The 22012-nt window shown below is 42.8% G+C and overlaps 1 protein-coding gene across 3 annotated transcripts in view; it reads right to left on the reverse strand.

Moving 5' to 3' along the window:
• LOC129696263 (sodium/potassium-transporting ATPase subunit beta-1-interacting protein 3) overlaps positions 1-22012 on the reverse strand; it is a 415153-nt gene that overhangs the window by 57267 nt on the left and 335874 nt on the right. For all 3 annotated transcript variants that reach the window (XM_055633990.1, XM_055633991.1, XM_055633992.1), the window contains exon 4: positions 18917-19114. In XM_055633990.1, coding sequence (XP_055489965.1) covers positions 18917-19114 — 198 coding nt within the window. The remainder of the gene's footprint in view (positions 1-18916; positions 19115-22012) is intronic.

Below are 22012 nucleotides of genomic sequence, written 5' to 3' on the forward strand. Positions count from 1 at the left end.
AGAGAGGAGAGAGAGAGAGGAGAGAGAGAGAGATAGAGAGAGAGAGAGAGAGGAGAGAGAGAGAGAGAGAGAGGGAGAGGGAGAGAGAGAGAGAGAGAGAGAGAGAGAGGGGGAGAGAAAAGAGAGAGGGAGAGAGAGATGACCTGGCAGGCTGGGGGGCGGGGCGGGGCCAGGAAGCAGGTGGGAGGACAGAGTCAGGCAGGGCTAGGAAGCAGTTGGGTCAGATGCAAAGGCATTGTGAGGTCAGCAGCTGGGCAACCTTAACATTTTAAAAATTTGTCAGTTTGGTTATAAATTTTAGTAAATATCTCGGGAAATAATTGACCAAATCGATAGAGGATTGGTTTTTCTGCCAGAAGATGTAAAAATGTCACTATTGTAAAGTCAGCAGCTGGGCAGCGGTCAGATTTTTTAAAAAAAGGTCAGATTGGTCAACAATTTAAATAAAAAAGTCAGGATAATAGTGGATTTCTAAATTCAAGAGGAAAATCTCTACTGAAATATGTAAACATTTTCCCATTTCGGCATCTGGTTTTCGAGGAGATACGTTTCACATGACAGAGAGAGCGAAATCCAACTGTACGTCACACGTACGTCACGGGATTGTTTCAGTTCATTCGGCTCCCATTTGTTATGTCATCAGACCCAGGGATTTCTCAAGGGGTGATGACACAAGTTTTAGAGGGAATTGAAGATGTGGTGTGTTATTTGGGTGACATCCTCATCTTAGCCCCTGACAGGCAGACACATGATGGAATGTTGGAAGTTGTACTCAAACGACTTGAAACACAGTGTAAGAGTGAAGGCACAGAAGTGCGAGTTCTTTCAGACCTCGGTAGAGTACTTGGGCCATAAGATAGACAAGGATGGTCTACACCCCACCAAGGGTAAAGTTGATGTGAGCAAGGACCCGCCCACTCCCAGAAACATAACTGAGATCCGATCCTTTTTAGGATTAGTGCATTGTTATGGGAAGTTTGTGCCAAATCTGTCCACCTGTTTACATCCCTTGAATGAGCTATTGAGAAAAGATCTACCATGGAAGTGGACACATGAATGTGCCAAAGCTTTCAGTTGGCAGAGAGTACAATGCTTGTTCATTACGATGTAAATAATCCAATGAAGTTAGCATGTGATGCTTGACCATACGGTGTTGGTGCTGTGATCTCTCATGTGAAAATGAAGAGGAGAGGCCAATAGCATTTGCATCTAGAACACTCAATGCGAGTGAGAGAAATTATGCACAAATAGAGCGAGAGGCTCTTGCATTGATTTTTGGTGTTAGGCGGTTTCACCAATACTTGTATGGTAGAAGGTTTGTAATCGAGACAGATCACCAGCCGTTGACAGTGATCCTAAATCCAAAAGCACACATAGCAACTTTGGCAGCAGCCAGAATGCAAAGATGGGCATTGATATTGTCTGCATACTAGTATGATATTCAGTATCGTAAGGCAGCAGAGCACAGCAATGCTGAGCCATGCCTAGATTACCTTTGGAATTGGAGGTTACCCCAAATAGAAAGGACTTGTTTTATTTCCCTCATGAGGATGAGTTACCAATCACTTCAGGAGACATTCAGAAGGCTACTCGCACTGACAGACTTTTGTCAAGAGTGCAGGAGTATGTTACAACTGGATAGCCAAACAAATTGCCAGTTTCAGAGGCAGAGCTGAAACCATTCTTTGTACGTAGGAATGAACTCTCAGTAGACCATGATTGTGTCATGTGGGGAGTGAGAGTTGTAAATAGGGAGTAAAATTGCTTGGAGATCTTCATGATCAGCATTTGGGAATGTGCCTAACAAAGAGTCTAGCTAGAAGCTATCTATGGTGGCCTGGTCTAGATAAGGACATAGAACAAATGGTGAAAGAGTGTAGCACATGTCAAGCAGCTGGAAATAATCCACCCACAGTACCGCGACAGCCATGGAAATGGCCGACTAGAGTGTGGCAAAGATTACACGTTGACTTTGCAGAGTTAGATGGACAACAATTGTTCATTGTGATTCATAGTTACTCCAAGTGGGTTGAGGTGTTTCCGATGAACAAAACGACATCCAGCAAAACGATAGACATTTTGCGAGGATTGTTTGTATCCTATGGATTTCCAGAGGAAATTGTGACTGATAACGGACCACAATTCTGTTCACAAGAGTTTGCACAATTCATGAAAGGGAATGGTGTAAAACACACTAGAGTAGGTCCATTTAATTCCCACTTCAAATGGAGCAGCAGAACGCACAGTGCAAATTGTGGAGCGTACATTAGTCAAATACCTGCTGGATCCAAATCCGGAGAAAAGACAGTTGTCTCTGTTTCACAAACTGGCTAACTTTCTGATTACGTATCGAAACACACCTCACACCACTACTGCTCAAACACCAGCTGAACTGTTCTAGAAGAGAAAACCCAGAACAAGGTTTTCACTGTTGAAACCAAACTTAGCTCAAACAGGAGAAACAAAAAGCAAATCATGACAGAAGTAGAGTAAAGGAAAGGAGTGTTGTGTTGAATCAGAAGGTAATGGTGAAAAACCATCATCACAAGTGGGTAAAGTGGTTACCTGGAAGAGTAGTGAGAAAGTTGCGGACCACGGACATACTTGGTCAAGATGTTTGGAAGTGGAAAGGTGAGTAAAGTACACATTGACCATGGCATGCCTACGCAAGCACAGACAAGTTTGCAACCAGATCAATTAGACAAGTCAGATAATTTGGTTACCACTCAAGTACAGGTACCAACAGATGAACCAGAAATGGTACAAGAAGGTACACAAGATAGTGAGAGTTTGAACCAGCCTGAAAATGGAAGTTCAAGTGTGGTTGACAGTCCAACCAAATTGACTGGTGGACTGGAATCTATGAATGTAGGACAAAAGGAAGACATGACTCGATCAAAAATGAGTCCAAATGGTTCTAAACAGTCAGAAACGTTTGGTCAGAGAAGATATCCAGAAAGAAGGAGAAACCCAATAGTTAGGTTTAATTTGTGACGTTTATTTTGTATAGTTTTGTCACAGTTTAAGGATAAGGGGGAAATCCTTTAGGACCGAGATGAGGAAAACATTTTTCACACAGAGAGTGGTGAATCTCTGGAATTCTCTGCCACAGAAGGTAGTTGAGGCCAGTTCATTGGCTATATTTAAGAGGGAATTAGATGTGGCCCTTGTGGCTAAAGGGATCAGGGGGTATGGAGAGAAGGCAGGTACAGGATACTGAGTTGAATGATCAGCCATGATCATCATGATCCAAACACTCGAAGGGCCGAATGGCCTACTCCTGCACCTATTTTCTATGTTTCTATGTTTCTATATATGCCTGATGCCCTCATTTTTTTTCACGTTATATAAAACTAAACTATCAGACAAGAATGTAATAAATTCATACCATTTTTATTATATTCAAAAATGTCAAAATTGTTATATTCAAAATTGTCAACAAGGCGATAACTTTTTCATTAAGGTGGGAGGAGTTGTAATAGCGCCACCTTTGGTTGGAGGATTTTAAATAATTGAATAAACCACAGACAGCTGTGTAGTCATGGTCCGGTCAGCAGTGAGTTAACTTGTTATTCTGTGTCTGAGCTCAAGATATCACACAGCCTTATTTTAAAATGGATTAAATATATTTTTTTAAATTAATCTACACACAATACCCTGGAATAAAGAAGCAAAAACAGGTGTTTAGAAATTTTTGCAAAGTAATTAAAATTAAATAACTGAAATATCACATTTTCATAAATATTCAGATCCTTTGCTATGACACTCAAAATTGAGTTTAGGTGCATCCTGTTTCCATTGATTATCCTTGAGATGTTTCTACAACTTGATTGGAGTCCACCAGTGGTAAATTAAATTGATTGTACATGATTTGAAAAGACACGCAACTGTCTATATAAGGCCCCACAGTTGACAGTGCCTGTCAGAGCAAAAACCAAGCCATGAAGATGAAGGGATTGTCCGTAGACCTCCGAGGCAGGATTGTGTCGAGAAACATAGATCTGGGGAAGGGTATAAAACAATTTCTGCAGCATTGCAGGTCCCGGAGAGCACAGGGGCCTCTATCAGAACTTTGGAACCACCAGGACTCTTCATAGAGCTGGCCTCCTGGCCAAACTGAGCAATTGGGGGTGGAGGGCCTTGGTCAGGGAGGTGACCAAGAACCCAATGGTCACTCTGACAGAGCTCCAGCGTTCCTTTATGGAGATGGGAGAACCTTCCAGAAGGGGCAACTATGTCTGCAGCACTCTACCTATCAGACCTCTATGGTAGAGTGGCCAGACGGAAGAATTTCATTGTTCTGTTGTCTGTACATATGACAATTAAACACTCTTGACTCTTGAGAGTGGCCAGTGGCATCATGACAGTGCCATTAAATGAGATACACCCAGTGCAGGCAATCATTGTACAGCTTGGGGAGCACTCTTGGTGGAACAAGCCGTGCCATCCCTTTTCAGAGATCCAAAAACTCTCTGGGAAGATGTGAACATGGATTGAGAAGCCCAAGATGCTGGGGGGTAGCCAGAAGGCCCATATGGCAGAAAACCTCCATTGGAAGGAGATGCGAGAGAGCATTGTCTGAAGTGATAACCTGCCCATTAACAACGTAACATCCTCTCACATTTGGTCTGTGTCATTGTAAATAATATCACATTCTACCATCTAACAAATGCACCCCTACTCGTCCATTTACTGTTGTTCCAAATTCCAACATTCATCTTCAGACTCAAGAAGGGTCAGAGGGTGCCGACCCGAAATGTCATCTATCTGTGCCCTCTAAAGATGTTGCCTGACTGGTTGGGTTCCTCCAGCCCTTTAGGCTTTGCTAAAGATTCCAGCATCTGTAGTTCCTTTGGTCTCCTGTCTTCAGTGGCCAGTGGCCAATGTGATATGCAGGCCACACCCAAAGGGAATTCAGATCAGTCTTACCGATGTGGGAACACATGCTCTTATCAATGCAGCCACACCGTACTACTTGCCTGGCAGTTAGAGAGAGTTTCTAGAGCCTTTTCTTTACCGACACTTAAAATGAACGATTCTCTCAAATAATTAGAACTTCTTAAGCATCGCCCACTATACACAAAGCACCTCTTAGTGTTTTTATCATGGTCTTCCACATTCTCATCTATAAAAGCAGAAGCAAACAAGCTAATTCCTTATTGAATGCAATTCAGTGTAATTCCTATTGAAGCAATAATTTTCAATTATATTGAACATTTGCATCCATGTTCACATTCAATTATTAATGTCAGAGCAGGCTTTCTTTAAATTATGGATCCACAACCCCAGACTGTAATTCATAATGAGACGTAACATTTCTAATGTGTCAGGAGTACATGAATCTCTGCTCACTGGGCATGGAACATTTTAATTAGGGGCTACAGCCCTGATTTTAATTAGAGTTAGTTGTTAAAGTCCTGTTCGTATCACTGTGATTTCCACATGACTTAAATCTTGAAAACTATTACACACCATCATTCTCAACAGAGAATGAGAATACTCTGATTTAGATCTAATTTAAGTTTTTAGTTTTATAGATACCGCGCAGAAACAGACCCTTTGGCCCACAGAGTCCTTACTGACCAGCGATCATTCCGTACACTAGCACTATTCTGCACACTAGGGACACTTACAATTTACCAAAGCCAAATAACCTACAAAACTGCACGTCTTTGGAATGTGGGAGGAAAACCCACGTGGTCACAGGGAGAATGTACAAACTCCGTATAGACAGCATCAGTTCTTAGGATCGAACCCGGGTCTCTGACGCTGTGAGGCAGCAACGCTACTGGTGCGCCACTGTGCCACCAGACACTGAAATGAATTCAGGAATGATGGGCACCAATTTCTCTGGATCAGACACAAAAAGCTGGAGTAGTTCAGCGGGACAGGCAGCATCTCTGGAGAGAAGGAATAGGTGACGTTTTGGGTCGAGACCCTTCTTCAGATGATCTCACTGGATCGCCTGATGTGGCTGGAATAACAAAAAGAGTGAATGTATTCAGCACTGCCAAGAGCCAACAAGACGTGTAACAATTTGCGACAATAAGCGACGTCTGTTTTTTTTTTGTGTGATTAGCTCTTGCTCCAAGAAAATTCTCTCTGCTAACAGTGGAACTGTTCGGATCTGGAGAACGTGGAGCAGAGTGATGGTTTCCAGGGGACATAGAATACATAACTGCCCAAATGAGGAGCAGCAAGTGGTATTGCTGGCATCTGGTGACAGGAAAGCATACATCCTGTCATTAGTACAGCAAGGTACAATGTGTTCCTGACAAGCTGTGATGCCTGCAGAAACAAAGCTATTGACTGTCAGCGGTGTAAAACACAAATCCCTGTGTTATCGGAGCAATATTTTGGTACTATATGCAAAATGGATGCGGAGTGAACACAAAATCGCATTCCAAAATGATTGAGGTGCAATGATTGAGATGCTGGGATCTTGAGTGGAACACAAAGTGCTGGAGTAACTCAGCGGGTCAGGCAGCATCTGTGGAGGGAAATGGATAGATGAAATTTCAGGTCGGAGCCTCCTTCATACTAAAGGAGGGTCCTGACCAATATTCCCTCTAATTATTAGTAGTTCGTGTGCGCAGAAATCTTATGTTGTGCAATTTTTAATGCTGTTACAAATATGTGTGCGCAATGAATTCTTGTGCAAATATATGACCTCATGAGATTTTGGTGCAGCAGTTTTTACTATTTCGTTAAGCCATTCAACCTTAAACCAGCTTGCAGTTCATTTGTGCTTCACACCCTTTACATCCTTTGAATTTGACATGGTGAATCAAAATTTCTGTCAATAAAAACTCAATAAGCCAGCTACAGAATTTGAAATGGATCTACGTAAACTGTACAATAAAGTCAATATGATTATGAGATTTATACAAATATGTATAAATTATATACTGTATAAATGTTGATTACTACATTTTAGGTAACATTGTAGTGTCTATGAGATACAGACTCTTGAATGCTTTCATTTTTCAAATGAAACAGTTCTTTATTTTAACACTGTAATAAGTTATCCTCTTCCCCCTCCCCCCTATCTCCTCCTCCCTCTCTCAAATGGGCTGGAAAACCATCCCAGCCCATTTGATCTTTTATCAGCAATGATTTTCCAATCCTGGCAACCTCTTTGTTATTCTTCTTCGTGAAATTTCATGTCCAGAATTGCAGATAATACTCAACCTGGTGCCTGACTTTCAATTCAAATCCAGAGAACCACTTCAAGGTTACTTCGGAAATTGACAAACAGAAAAAAAAGTGTTGGATTTAAACAATATAAGAGACAAAAAAAACTGGTTCCATGTAACTTCACACAGTCAATCAGACACCATTGTCTCATAAGAAGTTACAGTAGCTGGTACTTTAGCTGTGGTGGCCATAGAAATTGACTCCAATTGCATCTATTGATGCTGGAGAAAATATATTCTATTAAATAATGTGGCACACAGCCTTAAGTACTTTTAGGTTGCAGTAATAAAATATAGTAAACCCTTGTTGCTACGGATCACTTTATTAAGGATTTTGGTTATAGCGGACAGACCTGCCAACCACATCCAGGCTGGGCCTGCTGACACCACCCCAGATGACATTGCCTCCCCAGCTGTCTCCAGGCTAGACCTACTGTCACCACTGTCGGCCCACACAGCTTCCTCGGCAGCTTCCTGGCCATGCCTGCCGCCGCCATCACGACCCTTACTTGCACAATGGCCGCTCGTGAGCCGCGACCAATAACTCCGCAAATCCTCACCTCTCCCCTGGCCGCCACCAGGCCGAGGCCGTCAACTCACCTGGATTCCAGGCCCAGTTCCGGAGCAAGGGTCTCAATCCGGAACGTCACCTCTCCACATTCTCCAGGGATGCTGCGTTACTCTAGCATATTCTGACATTTGTGTATTAACCAGCATCTGCTACATATACAATGACACTCTATTACTCGGTAAGCCCTTACTCGGTTATAGCAAATAATCGACACTATATCAGATACCATACCACTCCATGGTATGTTATAGTAAGAGTTTACTGTACTCATTAAACTAATGAAATTATCTTTATTTCTTGAAAATCATGCATGAAAAATAACGTTGTTATTACGAGTCTGAAACTCACTCTACCCTAATTCCCTATTGCCCATTGACGCATTATCTTTATTACACTATTTTCTATAACACAGGGTTTCTCATGAACACATCTGTCATGTTATAACAGAAATACTTATACACAGTTCCATGGTAACTTCCCAGCTCTTACTACAAAATTAGCAAATAAAAAATATCTCAAGCTTCTTCGGGGAGGGAATCAAACCAAAGATTATCCACAATTAGCTCAAATAAAATTAACTTAAACATTTTAAATTTGATCCCTGCATGCATTTATAATATTTGAAAAGCCCCAATTAATTTAATGAGTTTCTAGTAACTTGAACATATGTTTTAATTCTTGGTGGAATAAGTGAACTGCTCTCTGTGACAAAGAGACTCAGTTGGTGTATTTTACAGAAAAGCACAACCCTAATTGTGCCCTAAGGTTTGCTCTGCATTTAGGGCCAACATCAACATGGTTTGAACATATGTACACAACGCAGCTCTGAGTAAAGTAATTGTAAACTTTAGTAGGCTGCAGAATTGCAAGAATTGTTTATCTCCTGACTACGTAAATGCCATCTTCCTTTCAGTGAACACTTGAGAAATCTACTAATTAAGCAGCCATTTTATAGGCAATATTGATTATTTTGTTGCATTTTGCAGATATGATAATGTACTCTGATTCTCTCCATCACAAAAATTCAATATGTATCCTCCAGATGTAGCTTAACCTTTAGCTGTATGGACCCTGCTCAGTGTCATGTAGGATTTGGCAGATTAAGTTTATGGCCAAACATTTTAGCGTACAAATACTTACACAAGATGGACAACCAATTGAGAGCCAACGACTATTTTTTTTAATGTAGAAATATAGGAGGTGGTCACGTGGGCCTGCAGCCTTGCTCATCATTAGAAATGATTATAGCTGATCAATCACTTCAGTGCCATTCTTTCGACTATCTCTCAATCCCTTTTACATTATTGAATATACTTAATGACTTGGCTTAACTGCCTTCTGTAGTGGATAATTTCCCAGGTTCACCATACTCTGAGTGGAGAGCCGTCTCCTCGTCTCAGTTTTAAATGACTTACCTCATGTCCTGAGGCTATGATCCCCCATTCAGGACTGCCAGTAATCAGAATATGTCTAATCCTAATACAACTTTATAGGCTTCTGTAAGGTCCATTCCCACTCATTGTTTTGAACTCCAGTAAACATAAACCCAATTGACAAAATCTCTCTATGCACGTCAGTCCTGATGTCCCACGAATCAGTCTAGTAAAACATCATTGCTTTTTCTCCGTGGCAAAACATCCTCCATCAGACTAGACAGATAAAAACAGCAAACAAACCTCTAGATGGGGGCTCAGCAAGGCCCTGTGAAGCTGCAGTAAGATATCTGTGCTCTTGTGTGCAAATCTTCTTACAGTGAAGGACAATGCACCTTTTGTATTCTACACTGCTGTACCTAAACAGGAGGTTTCAGTGAGTGGTCTGCGAGGACACCTCCCTCTTGTTGTCTTTCCCTACTTCCCTATCTATCACCATTATTGAAATGCTGTAATAATCTGTCTCCCTGTTTTTAGTAATAAAGTGGATAACCTCATAATTATCCACATTACGCTGAGTCTACTGCACATTTGACCACTCAGACCACTTGTTGAAATCACATTGGAGACTCACATTGGAGAATACATTTGTATTCACCTCACTGTCCAGCTTGCACCAAATCCTCTCTCTCTCTCTTTCGCACCCACCACCAACTACCACTTTGTGTTATTTAGTTCCTTCATGGAAATCAAATATATATTTATTGGGAGAAGCTGTAGCCCAAAGCCCTTGGCATCCCATTCATTGCTACCTACTGCATAGAAAATGATCTATTCCAACGCTATTTCTTACCTGTCAACAAATTCCCAATCCGTGCCAGTATATTAACTCCCATCCCATGCATCTTATTGGAACTTTCTTAAAAGGCTTCTGAAAGTTCAAATGCATTATAGCCACTGATCCTCCCTTCTCCTGCAAATTCTATCCACAAAAACTTAGCGGGTTTGTTAGGCATGCTTTCCCTTGCATAAACCCACGCTGATTTTGTCCAATTCCATTAATGCTTTAAAAATGATTTCTTGTTACATTGTTTTAAAATGAATTAGAGCAGTGATTCCCAACCTGGGGCCATATGGCAAATTTCAGGGGGGCCACAGAAAACGTTTGGGATTTAGGGGGCCACAGGTTCAATGAAATTTCAGTTCTAATAAATTTAAATCTATGTAGTTGAAATATTTTTGATGTTTGTGGACTGGAATAAAAGAGAATATATGTGCAATTAATAGACACTGATATTTTTATGGAAGGTATTATAATATTGAAGTACTTTTTTTCCAGTAATAAATGTCAGGGGGAGGCCACAGAAAAATTAAAAGATCCCAAGGGGGCCATGAGCTAAAAAAGGTTGGGAACCACTGGATTAGAGTATTTTCCCCACTATCGATGTTTGGTATTTTAGTCTGTAATTCCCTGAGGTGTCTCTCCTTGCTTTCTAAATAGCGGGGTTACCTTTTCCACCCTGTAGAAGAATCCGCCCAACCTCTTTATCTCTTTTTACCTTTCCTACCTAGGTATTCAACTGTTCAGTTTAAGAATTAAATATCCAACGTAATGTTCCGTTCCTATCCATGGTCAGCCTACAGTCAGATATCGCAACAAGGCCATTAATCTACATTTGTACTGTTAACTCATTTACCTTGATGTCAATGTTGCACAGAAGTGGGAGATTGCAACCATCACGTGGTCCACCCTGTTTCGACTAATGCAATCAACCCGACGTGCAAGAACAAGATCAAATAAAACAAGTTGACCTACAACTTTAGGCTGTGCACGCCATACACAAGAAGAAGAATGCTGCACACATCAAATCCAATGAGGTTAGACTATTTCTTTTTTGCACCAGTGCCCTCTTTGCCTCATTCCTGTTTCTGCACCCACTTTTAGTTTTACTTTTTCTATTATTTCTCTCCTTAGTTCTGTTCCTCTATCCTCCTGCACAAGGGGTGGCACAGTGAATCCTTGAGCATCAACATGTCAGGAAGGCTTGAGCAGTTCCTGCAGGAACTATACATCTGAAGGTGCAAATCCAGAGCCAGCAACATTATGGGGGACCCCTACCACCCCAGCAACGGACTGTTCCAGCTGCTACGGTCAGGCAAAAGCCTCCGCTGTCATGCTGTGAAAATAGAGAGGATGAGACAGAGTTTCTTCCCACAGGCCATTAGGACTGTTAACTCTTATCTCACCAGGGACTAATTTACTGTGCTAATTTGCTGTTGTGTTGTATCTTTTTAAAATTGCAGTTTTCTTTCTATTATGTAAATACTGATTCTGTTCTGTAGTTTTTTGGACAATCTGCAGGCATTGCCACTTTCATTTCACTGCACATCTTATATGTGTATGTGAGGAATAAAGTTAACTTGACTTGACTGAGCACTGGAGAGTTGAGGATCAGACTGGTGAGAGTGTGGAGCTGAGCTTTTTGGGAACCTCAGTGCCAAATTGAGGGGTGGGGCTGAAGGATCAAAGGAGTAGTTATGGGACTTACCCAATAAGGACGTTACCTAGGGATGGTTTAGAGAAGCATGATTGCCACCATTGATGATCGTTTTTGGGACAACAGTCTAAATCCCCCAGAAATATTCCAAAAGGATTACACAGGGACATTACACAGAAATTAAGTCAGAGGCAGAAGGACAAATCGGAATGGAAGATGCTAGCAAAATGACCTGGTGTGCAACAGAGTAGCCCTATGTTTTTGTTGTAATAATCGGGCTATAGTTGGGTTCTTTATTTTTTGTTATTCACAGGCAATCACATTGGCAGGTCACTCCAGGTATCTGCCAGGGGACAGTGGCAGATCTACCAGGTATCTGCCAGGGGACTTCCTGCACTCCACAAAATATGTCCTCAATACAACAATTACAGGTAGGGCAGCATGGTGGCGTAACGTTAGAGCTAATGCCTTACAGTGCCAGAGATCCGGTTTCCATCCTAATTACGGGTGCTTGTCCATACAGTGTTTGTACGTTCCCCCCATGACCTGTGTGGGTTTTCATCCCACACTGCAAAGATGTTCAGGTTCATACGTTAATCGACTTGGTATAATTTTGTAAATGTAAAATTATCCTAAGTGTGTATAGGGTTGTGTTAATGTTTGGGGATGCTGGTCGGTGTGGACCCGATGGGAAGAAGGGCCTGTTTCCATGCTGTATCTCTATACTAAACTAAACTAAAATTTACGTGGGCATGACTGACTAACCAAAGTCTTATCCGAAACTAATAATAATATAATTAGTAGTCATATAATAATAGCCCTAGCAATAACATATTGTATAGTGTTATTATAAACCTTACAAAAATAAATGCAATACAATAAATTAAGATTAGAACAGTCATCGTGTTTCATGGATACACAAGAAACTGCAGATGCGGGAATCTTGAGCAAGACACAAAGTGCTGGAGGAATTCAACAGGCCGGGCAGAATCTGTGGAGGTAAATGGGCATACGGCATTTTGAGGAGACCCTTCTTCAGTCTCATCTTTCACTGTGTTTCATTGGATTCATTTGAAGGCATAGTCTTGAGAGCTTCTCCTCAACATTGTCCATTAGCACTGCTTTCTTTCATTGGCTTCAAAATGCAGCTAAAAATATACTGAAAGTGTTGGAGAACTGATGTGATTTTACCCATCATTTGAAAAAAGTAGTTGATTTTGCTAACGTACAATATTGCAACCTTTGGTGATGATGATTGGCAACCAATTTTTAATATCTGTCCAAATTTTATTTTTGTTTATTCGTGGAAACAATAATATGGAGGCAGATAATACAGTCGGATGGCTATCATCTGATTTGCACTACATTACGTCAAGAATACTCCCACAGTTGTTTGTAGCTGAGATGAACGTATCCATTAAATTTTGGTTTGATATACACCTGACAGGAGCAGTAGCTAGTTTACTTCAGATTTTTCTAATGTTCTTATCTCTTTTCTATTTATTTACAAGGCACAAAAGCTCTGATAAAAGCAAGCTATTAATCTTTGGCTTCCAGCAGGGGTGGTCAGCTAGTGGATCCATGCAATTGCAATCAGTCATCTGTCAACCAGTCTACTTACATTTTTAAACATGGTTGCACCATTTGTGATCCTCCATCAAGTGATATTCATGTTTAAGTACAAAGTGATACATTTTGTAAGGCTGATAGATAATGGATAAAGATGCACAGTGAACTTGTGATCTTCTAATATGCACTGGCTATGTCTTAAAGAGTCAGTATTACCATGCTGCACCTTATGTGCAACAGAAGGCAAAGGTGGAAACAATAAACATTGCAGATGGTAAAACACAGTGAGTATAATATATTGCATAAAACAAACTCAGGCTGCATGTGGACGTGGCAGCATTGATCTGTGAAACTGTCAGCAACTTCCGGTAGTTGTTTGCAGATGTTTTCCCAACTGCAATCCCATGATGGACTACTCATGGAGTACAGAACAGTTCCCTACCACTTAGAAAAATGAGCCACAGAAGCATCCTTCCGTAAGTTAGACATTCTGTGGAAACAGATTTTTCTATTGAGGCTATGGAGTGATGCTGCTGACACGTTGGGTTCCTCCAGCAATTTGTGGTTCGCACTTATGGTGTTTGTACCATCCCATTATTTTTATTTCTTTATTTCTGTCAGTTTTACTCTGCCAGATGTTCTAGCATCTGCAATCTCCTGCAACTCATAAGTCCCAACCAGTTGTATCTTTTGAATAACAATTTCAATGCTTCTGTTTAGATTTTCTACTGGTATGTTGGTTAACTACACTTAATAATGAACTGTGTGAAGATTTCATTGTTGACAACAGCTAACATAGAATACATGTTATTTTATTTGGTGCCCAAAAGTTGACTCTCTAATGAAGCAAGAATTGGAAATGTAATATTTAAAGTTACATCATGGAACATAGGACTTGGAACAGTACAGCACAGGGACAGGCCCTTTAGTCCACAATGTCTGTGCCAAACGTGATGCCGGAAGTGGCGGCGCTGCCTTGCAGCTGCGGCTCGCCTGCAGTCCGTTTGTCTTTTCTTTTTTTTGCTTTCTTTTGTCCCGTTGTTGCAGTTTATTTCGGTTTATTTAGTTGTGTACGAGTGGGGGGGTGGGTGTGGTATGTTTTTTGACTTTTCCTTCTTGGGGGGGATGCGACCTTCCTGCCGTATCCCCCGTCTCCGTGTCCGTCTGTGCTGAGGCCTATCGCGGAGCTGGCGGCCTCCAACTGCGACCAACCTCGAGGCTGTAGAGGCAGATCCAGGACTTACCAACGCGAGGCTGACCGACTTCGGGGCTGTGGTTGCGGGGCGACCCAACTTCCGACCCGACTTTGGAGGCTCGGAGGCTCAGCCGCGGGCCAGTGGACGACATCATCGGGAGCTCACAGGTGGTGACCTGTTTTTCCGGGGCTCCCGCAACTACAGCTGCGTCCGCTGGACTGGAGGGCGGCAGCTTCGACAGCTTCGACCGCCCCAGGCCGCGGAGTTTGAACCGGCCCGTTTGCGGAGCACGGATTCAACCGCAGGACTTACTTACCATCACCCGGCGGGGTCACAACATCGGAGGCCTGGATTGCCTCAGCACAGAGGGAAATCAAGGAGGGAACAGACAATGACTTTGGGACTTTAAACTGTGTTGAGTGTTTGTTATTTATTCTATGTTATGACTGCAGGCTAAACCATTTTGTTGCACTGAAAAGTGCAATGACAATAAATTGAATCCAATCCAATCCAATCCAATGCCAAGATATACTCTTATCAGCATGCACAAGATCAATATCCTTCCATTCCCTACATATCCACGTGCCCATCCAAAAGTCTGTTAAATGCCTTAATGCTCTTAAATACTCTTAATTGCCTTCACCACCACCCCAGCAGCGCATTCCAGGAACTCACCATTCTTTTTTGTAAAAAACTTGGCCATGCACATCTCTAAATGTTGCCCCTCTCACCTCAAAGATATGCCCTCAAGTATTTAATATTCAGGGAACGGGGATTCCCCTCCGCCACCATAGATGAGGCTCGCACCAGGGTCTCATCCATACCCTGCAACACTGCTCTCTCTCCCTATCCCCGCACTCGCAACAAGAGCAGAGTCCCCCTAGTCTTCACCTTTCACCCCACCAGCCGGCAAATACAACAAGTAATCCTCCGCCATTTCCGCCGCCTCCAACGTGACCCCACCACTCGCCACATCTTCCCATCTCCCCCCATGTCTGCCTTCCGCAAAGACCGCTCCCTCCGCAACTCCCTTGTCAATTCTTCCCTTCCCTCCCGTACCACCCCCTCCCCGGGCACTTTCCATTGCAACCGCAAGAAATGCAACACCTGTCCCTTCACCTCCCCCCTCGACTCCATTCAAGGACCCAAGCAGTCATTCCAGGTGCGACAAAGGTTCACCTGTATCTCCTCCAACCTCATCTACTGCACCCGCTGCTCTAGATGTCAGCTGATTTACATCGGGGAGACTAAGCGGAGGTTGGGCAATCGTTTGGCCGAACACCTCCGCTCAGTCCGCAATAACCTACCTGAACTCCCGGTGGCTCAGCACTTCAACTCCCCCTCCCATTCCCAATCTGACCTCTCTGTCCTGGGTCTCCTCCATTGCCAGAGTGAGCAACACTGGAAATTGGAGGAACAGCACCTCATATTCCGCCTGGGTTGCTTGTGTCCGGATGGCATGAATGTTGAATTCTCCCAGTTTTGCTAGCCCTAGCTGTCTCCTCCCCTTCCTTAACCCTCGAGCTGTCTCCTCCCATCCCCACGCACTCGGGCTCCACCTCCTCCCTTTTTCCTTTCTTCTCCCTCCCACCCCCCCCATCAGTGTGAAGAAGGGTTTCGGCCCGAAACTTCGCCTATTTCCTTCGCTCCATAGATGCTGCACCCGCTGACTTTCTCCAGCATTTTTGTGTACCTTTGATATTTCTATCCTGGGAATAAGGTTCTGACTGCCTATCCTTCTAGGCCTCTCATAATTTTATATACCAGTACTTCTCACCGGTCTCCCCTGAACCTCTTCCAATGCCGAGAATACAATTGAAGTCTGTCTACTTCTACCTGTAGCTAATACCCCTTAATCTAAGCGTCATTCTGGTATACCATGCTGCACCCTTTGCAAAACCGCCACATTGTTGCTGTGATGGGGTGACCAGAACTGCATGTAGTACCCCAAATGCCGCCTAACCAAAGTCCTGTATTACTGCTATTACATGGCTCCCTGACTCTTATCGTCAGTGTCCTGACCAATGAAGGCAAACATGCCTTCTTTACCACTGTGTCTTCTTATGTTGTTTCAATAATAGAATAACAGTCCCTTATTCTAATATTGAAATCCACAGTTCAGTTTCTTATAACCAGAAGATATACAGGGGCAGGCAGATACAACCTGCTCTCCAGTTATCTGCACATGCCAGTGTTAAGATATCTTGTGGTATCTGTATTGTTAGAGCTAGTGAGTTATATCCATGGCATCGAATTAGATCATCAAACCACTTTTTGCGGTATTAGTGGCAGTCAGTAGTTTATGGCGGATTAAGCATGTTCTGTACCTGTGTTCTGCCCTTAAGAGTTATCTCAGAACTGTTACATTTGCCAGCAGTATGTTTGACTGTGTGATATCCCATCTATAATTTCTGTGTCCAATAAATGTTGAACAATTATATTGAAAGTGCCCATTAGCTGCTTTCACTATAATGAGGCACTTGAAAATAGTTGAACGTCTGTCTACCCAATTTGATTAGTCATCTAATAATGCTCTTGTGAGGTTTAGTGTTTAGAATTTTTCTGTGCATGTTTGGTAAAATAATGATGGGTACCAAAATACCCTATATGAAATAGGGTTTAGGTGACAGGGACAAATTGTGTGCTCTCATCACATGGGCTTCCTTCAATTTGCATTTGTTTACATGTCTGAAGCTACCTTAAATGGTGCATGAACTCTATAAATGTTCATCGAATTAAAATTATGGCAAGCACAATTTCAATTAGGGTATATTATTTCAAATTAAATTGCAAAATTTTTCAGGAAAGTGCGATTTAATTCCTCTGGTAATGAGCTGTTTAGGGCATAATAATTTAGTGTTGGAAAATATGACAAATTTTAGTTTTTTTTGTGCAGACACTACCAGTGCCTGTATGAATATGACAAGAACTTCAATATATATATGTAGTTAATGGAACTGGGGTTCAACACCTCCCTGTGTGCCTGGGTCCTGGACTTTCTCACCGCCAGGCCCCAGGTAGTCAAGATGGGAGGGAATACATCAGAATCCCTCACCCTGAGCACAGGATCGCCCCAGGGTTGCGTCCTCAGCCCCCATTGTACTCCCTGTACACACATGAGTGTGTGGCTAGGTTCAGCTCCAACTCAATAATTAAGTTTGCTGATGACACTGTGGTGGTGGGCCTGATCTCAGACAACGACGAGAAGGCCTACCGGGAGGAGGTGGCTGATCTAGCACTCTGGTGCCAGGATAACAGCCTCCTCTTGAACATCAAAAAAATGAAGGAGCTGATCATGGACTTTAGGAGGGCACATCATCCGAGGACGTACACTCCATTGAGGATAAATGGGGATCCTGTGGATAGGGTGAACTGTTTTAAATATCTGGGAGTCCACATCTCCGAGGATATGACATGGGCATCACACGCCTCAGCACTCATGAGTAAGGCAAGGCAGCGCCTTTACCACCTCAGGCAATTGAGGAAATTCAGAGTGTCTCTGAGGATCCTCCAGTGCTTCTACGCAGCGGCAGTGGAAAGCATCTTGTCCGGGAATATTACCATCTGGTTTGGGAATTGCTCTGCCAAGGACAAGAAGGCTCTGCAGAGATTAGTGCGTTCGGCCGAACGCACTATGGGAACTTCACTTGCCCCCCTGCAGGAACTATACAACAGGAGGTGCAACTCCAGAGCCAACAATATCATGAGAGTCCCCTTCCACCCCTGCAAAGGACTGTTCCAGCTGCTACGGTCAGGCAAACGCCTCCGTTGCCATGCGGTGAGAACGGAAAGGTTGAGAGATCATTCGGTCTGTAAACGCCTATCTCACCAGGGACTAACTCTACTGAACGTTTTTCCTTCCATTATTTATTATGTAAAAGAATATGTGTGTTTATGATTGTGATTATAGTTTGTTTGGTTGTTTGGTTGTTTGTCTTTTTGCACAAAAGTCCGCGAGCATTACCACTTTCATTTCACTGCACATCTCGTATGTGTATGTGACAAATAAACTTGACTTGACTTGACTATATGTCTAGGAATAAACTGCAGATGCTGGTTTGCAGCAAAGATAGATACAAAATGCTGGAGTAACAAAGCAGGTCAGGCAGCATCTCTGGAGAAATTGAATAGGTGACGTTCAGGTCTGAAGAAGGGTCTAGATCTGAAACATCACCTATTCCTTTTCTCCAGAAATGCAGACTGACGCTGAGTTACTCCAGTGTTTTGTGTCTACCTTCAATAAATAAATAAAAATGTGTATATATATATATATACATTTATATATATATATATATATATATATATATATTTTTATATATATATATATATATATATATAAAACACTTTTATTGGTGTAAATGCTCGAATAAGAACAGGTAGTCCTGAGATAACAATAACTTGAGCAAGTGTTTCAGCTGCAGAGAAGCTGAGGCAGGGGCAGAGTTTGGCATTTGCTGTGATCTGCAATCACAAACACCAGGATTTGAACCGCAGTTCCAAGGACCATACTTACTGACAGTAGTATTTGGAAGGAGCTGTGAATAACCTCCAGGTATTGAAAGTCGACGATGCAGCCAGTCACTGAGATATAGGTGCGGTCATCCAAGCTTTTGCTGGCTGAAGCAGTCAGCTCCTTCCTCACACACCCAGGTCCATGCTCCCTCCACCATGAGCGGTGCATCGAGATATTGAAGGTCATCAGATCACTGTCCTGCAAACATCACAAAAGAATACAATTGAAATCCATTTTTTACTTGAGCTTACCATTAAAATCATAGATTTGGACAAAGTGAAACTATTGATTGTGTTTGACACTTTTTATGCATTCCCATTATCGTAATTAAGACAATAAATAGAGCAGAATGGAGAAACAAAGAACTGCCGATGCTGGTTTCTACCAAAGATAGACACAAAGTGCAAGAGTAACTCAGCGTGTCAGGCAGTATTTCTGGAGAGCATGGATAGGTAATGTTTCTGGTCAGGACCCTTCTTCAGACACTGCTTCAGACAACGGGAGCACACTGCTTTGTTTGTTTCCTTGTTTGAGAAGAAGCTGCCAGTTTCAGCCAGTGTTTCAGATTCAATTTCTTGAGCACCAGAATTAGCACAAATGACATGAATTCTTTGACTTTAGGTAACCCCTACAGAATTGCACCCCTCCCCTCACTCCCCCATAACCCCCCTTCCCCCACCACACTCTCTTCAACTCCCCCCCCCCCCCCCCCTCTCTCTTCAACTCCCCCCCCCCCCCCCCCTTCCCTGAGCCCTGGCTGGCCATGCACCTATCTCTCCTCCCCTCCCCTCCACCACCACCTATATTCCTAAACAATTCGCACCTCGTCAATTCTCCAGCTACACAATTCACTGCTCTCTAATCCTTCAGTGTCACACATTGTGTGCATTCATCTCTGGCCTGCGTCCAACTATCTGCCTATCACTCCCCTCCTTCCCCCCCTCACCCGTGTTCACCTATGGCCTAACATAGACACAAAAAGCTGGAGTAACTCAGCAGGACAGGCAGAATCTCTCGAAAGAAGGAATGGGTGACAGTTGAGGCCCTTCTTCAGGGTCATGGGAAAGGGAAATAAGCGATTTCGACGACGATGTAGAGAGATACAGAACAATAATCATATAACCATATAACCATATAACAATTACAGCATGGAAACAGGCCATCTCGGCCCTTCTAGTCCATGCCGAACACGTATTCTCCCCTAGTCCCTTCTACCTGCACTCAGACCATAACCCTCCATTCCTTTCCCGTCCATACAACCATCCAATTTATTTTTAAATTATAAAATCGAACCTACCTCCACCACCTTCACTGGAAGCTCATTCCACACAGCTACCGCTCTCTGAGTAAAGAAGTTCCCCCTCATGTTACCCCTAAACCTCTGTCCCTTCATTCTCAAGTCATGTCCTCTTGTTTGAATCTTCCCTACTCTCAGTGGGAAAAGCTTATCCACGTCAACTCTGTTTATCCCTCTCATCATTTTAAAGACTCCTATCAAGTCCCCCCCTTAAACTTCTGCGCTCCAAAGTATAAAGCCCTAACTTGTTCAACAATGAATGAAAGATAAGCAAAAAGTGACGATGATAAAGGAGTTTAGCTGTTAGCTGTCTGTAGGGTGAAAACGAGAATCTGGTGTGACGTGTGGGTGAGGGATAGAGAGAGAAGAATGCTGAGGTTACTTAAAGGTAGAAAAATCAATGTTCATACCACTGGCTGTTAGTTGCCCAAGCCTGCCTATGGCCTGCCAGGCTTTGTCCTATCCCTCCGCTCTTCCAGCTTTCTTTCCCTCCACCTCTGCGACCAGTCTGAGGAAGAGTCCTGACCCAAAATGTCACCTATCCATGGTTTCCAGGGATATTGCCTGACCTGTTGAGGTTCTCCAGCTTTTTGTGTCTTTTCTTCGCACAAAGGAGGTCTGCTTGGGTTCCTGATTCTGTTTGGCACTGAGTAACTGCTACGGAATTGTCTCAGAATATAAATTGAGGACAGGACAGTGTTTGGCTGTTGTGCTCTGTATGGTGATAGGCCTGTCTTAGATCACTACCTAGATTGTCAATGAAGCATCATCAGTTGAGTGAGATTCCTGTGGCTGATTTTTCCCATGAGTAGGCACTCCCAGCAGCTCCTAAACCTTAGCTCTCGACTGTATCATCCAAATTTCCTTACAACATGGGGGGAAGCCATTTCTGCTCATGAAGTTAATGCTCGAGCAACCTAGCTAATTTTCCATGTAGCCTATTCTTCACACATTCCCCCATTCTCTCAGATTCTACCGCTCACCTCTACACTAAGTGTAACATACAGTAGTCAATCAATCTATTAACCTGCAAATCTTTAGGATGTGGGATGAAATAAGAGCACTTCTGGGAAATCCACACAGTGGGTAGACATGGGCAGCAGGTCCAGGGCAGCATCAGTGTTTGCCAGTTCCTCTCTAAGTTGCATCCTCTGTAAGTTGTGACTTGGGAACATATCACTGTTCCTTCATCATCATTGGACCTAAATTCATGAATTCCCTATAAAGTAGTAATACAGTAGATCTAAATTGTGGAATTTCCCTTTTAAGCAGAGCTACATAAGTACCTCCATCAGACAAACTGCACAATTCAAGAAGGTGGACCACCAGTACAATTCTGCAATTAAATACAGGTATGGATTTCTCTCATTGCCCTCTGGAGATTAATAGCAGGATGTTTTTTTTATTTTCTCACATGTCTCCTGTCCAACAATCATCCAGACTAACATAAATGCTGCTTGACTTGCTGAGTGTTTCCAGCATCTTCTGATTTCCGTAAAGTGGGTATGTCACTGACCCAGAGGAATAATTCCTCATCCTTTAGTCATCAAGGTCGGTAAAATATTTGATTAACGTACTAATAGCATGAATTGAGGCCTTCTCTCCTTCAGTTACCTGCTGGGATATTATGCAGCCACCATTCAATACTTTACTGAATAACCAAAGGGTTGTTTATATAAGTTCAGGTCATAGGAATTCAGGTCATTCGACCCATTTAGTCTACTCCGCCTACATCTTGCCTCCTGAGATTGATACACGCCATTTAGCTCAGGTTGTGAGAGTGACTTCTATCACCCCAC

This window comes from Leucoraja erinacea, chromosome 4, assembly GCF_028641065.1.
Source record: "Leucoraja erinacea ecotype New England chromosome 4, Leri_hhj_1, whole genome shotgun sequence".
Taxonomy (NCBI): domain Eukaryota; kingdom Metazoa; phylum Chordata; class Chondrichthyes; order Rajiformes; family Rajidae; genus Leucoraja; species Leucoraja erinaceus.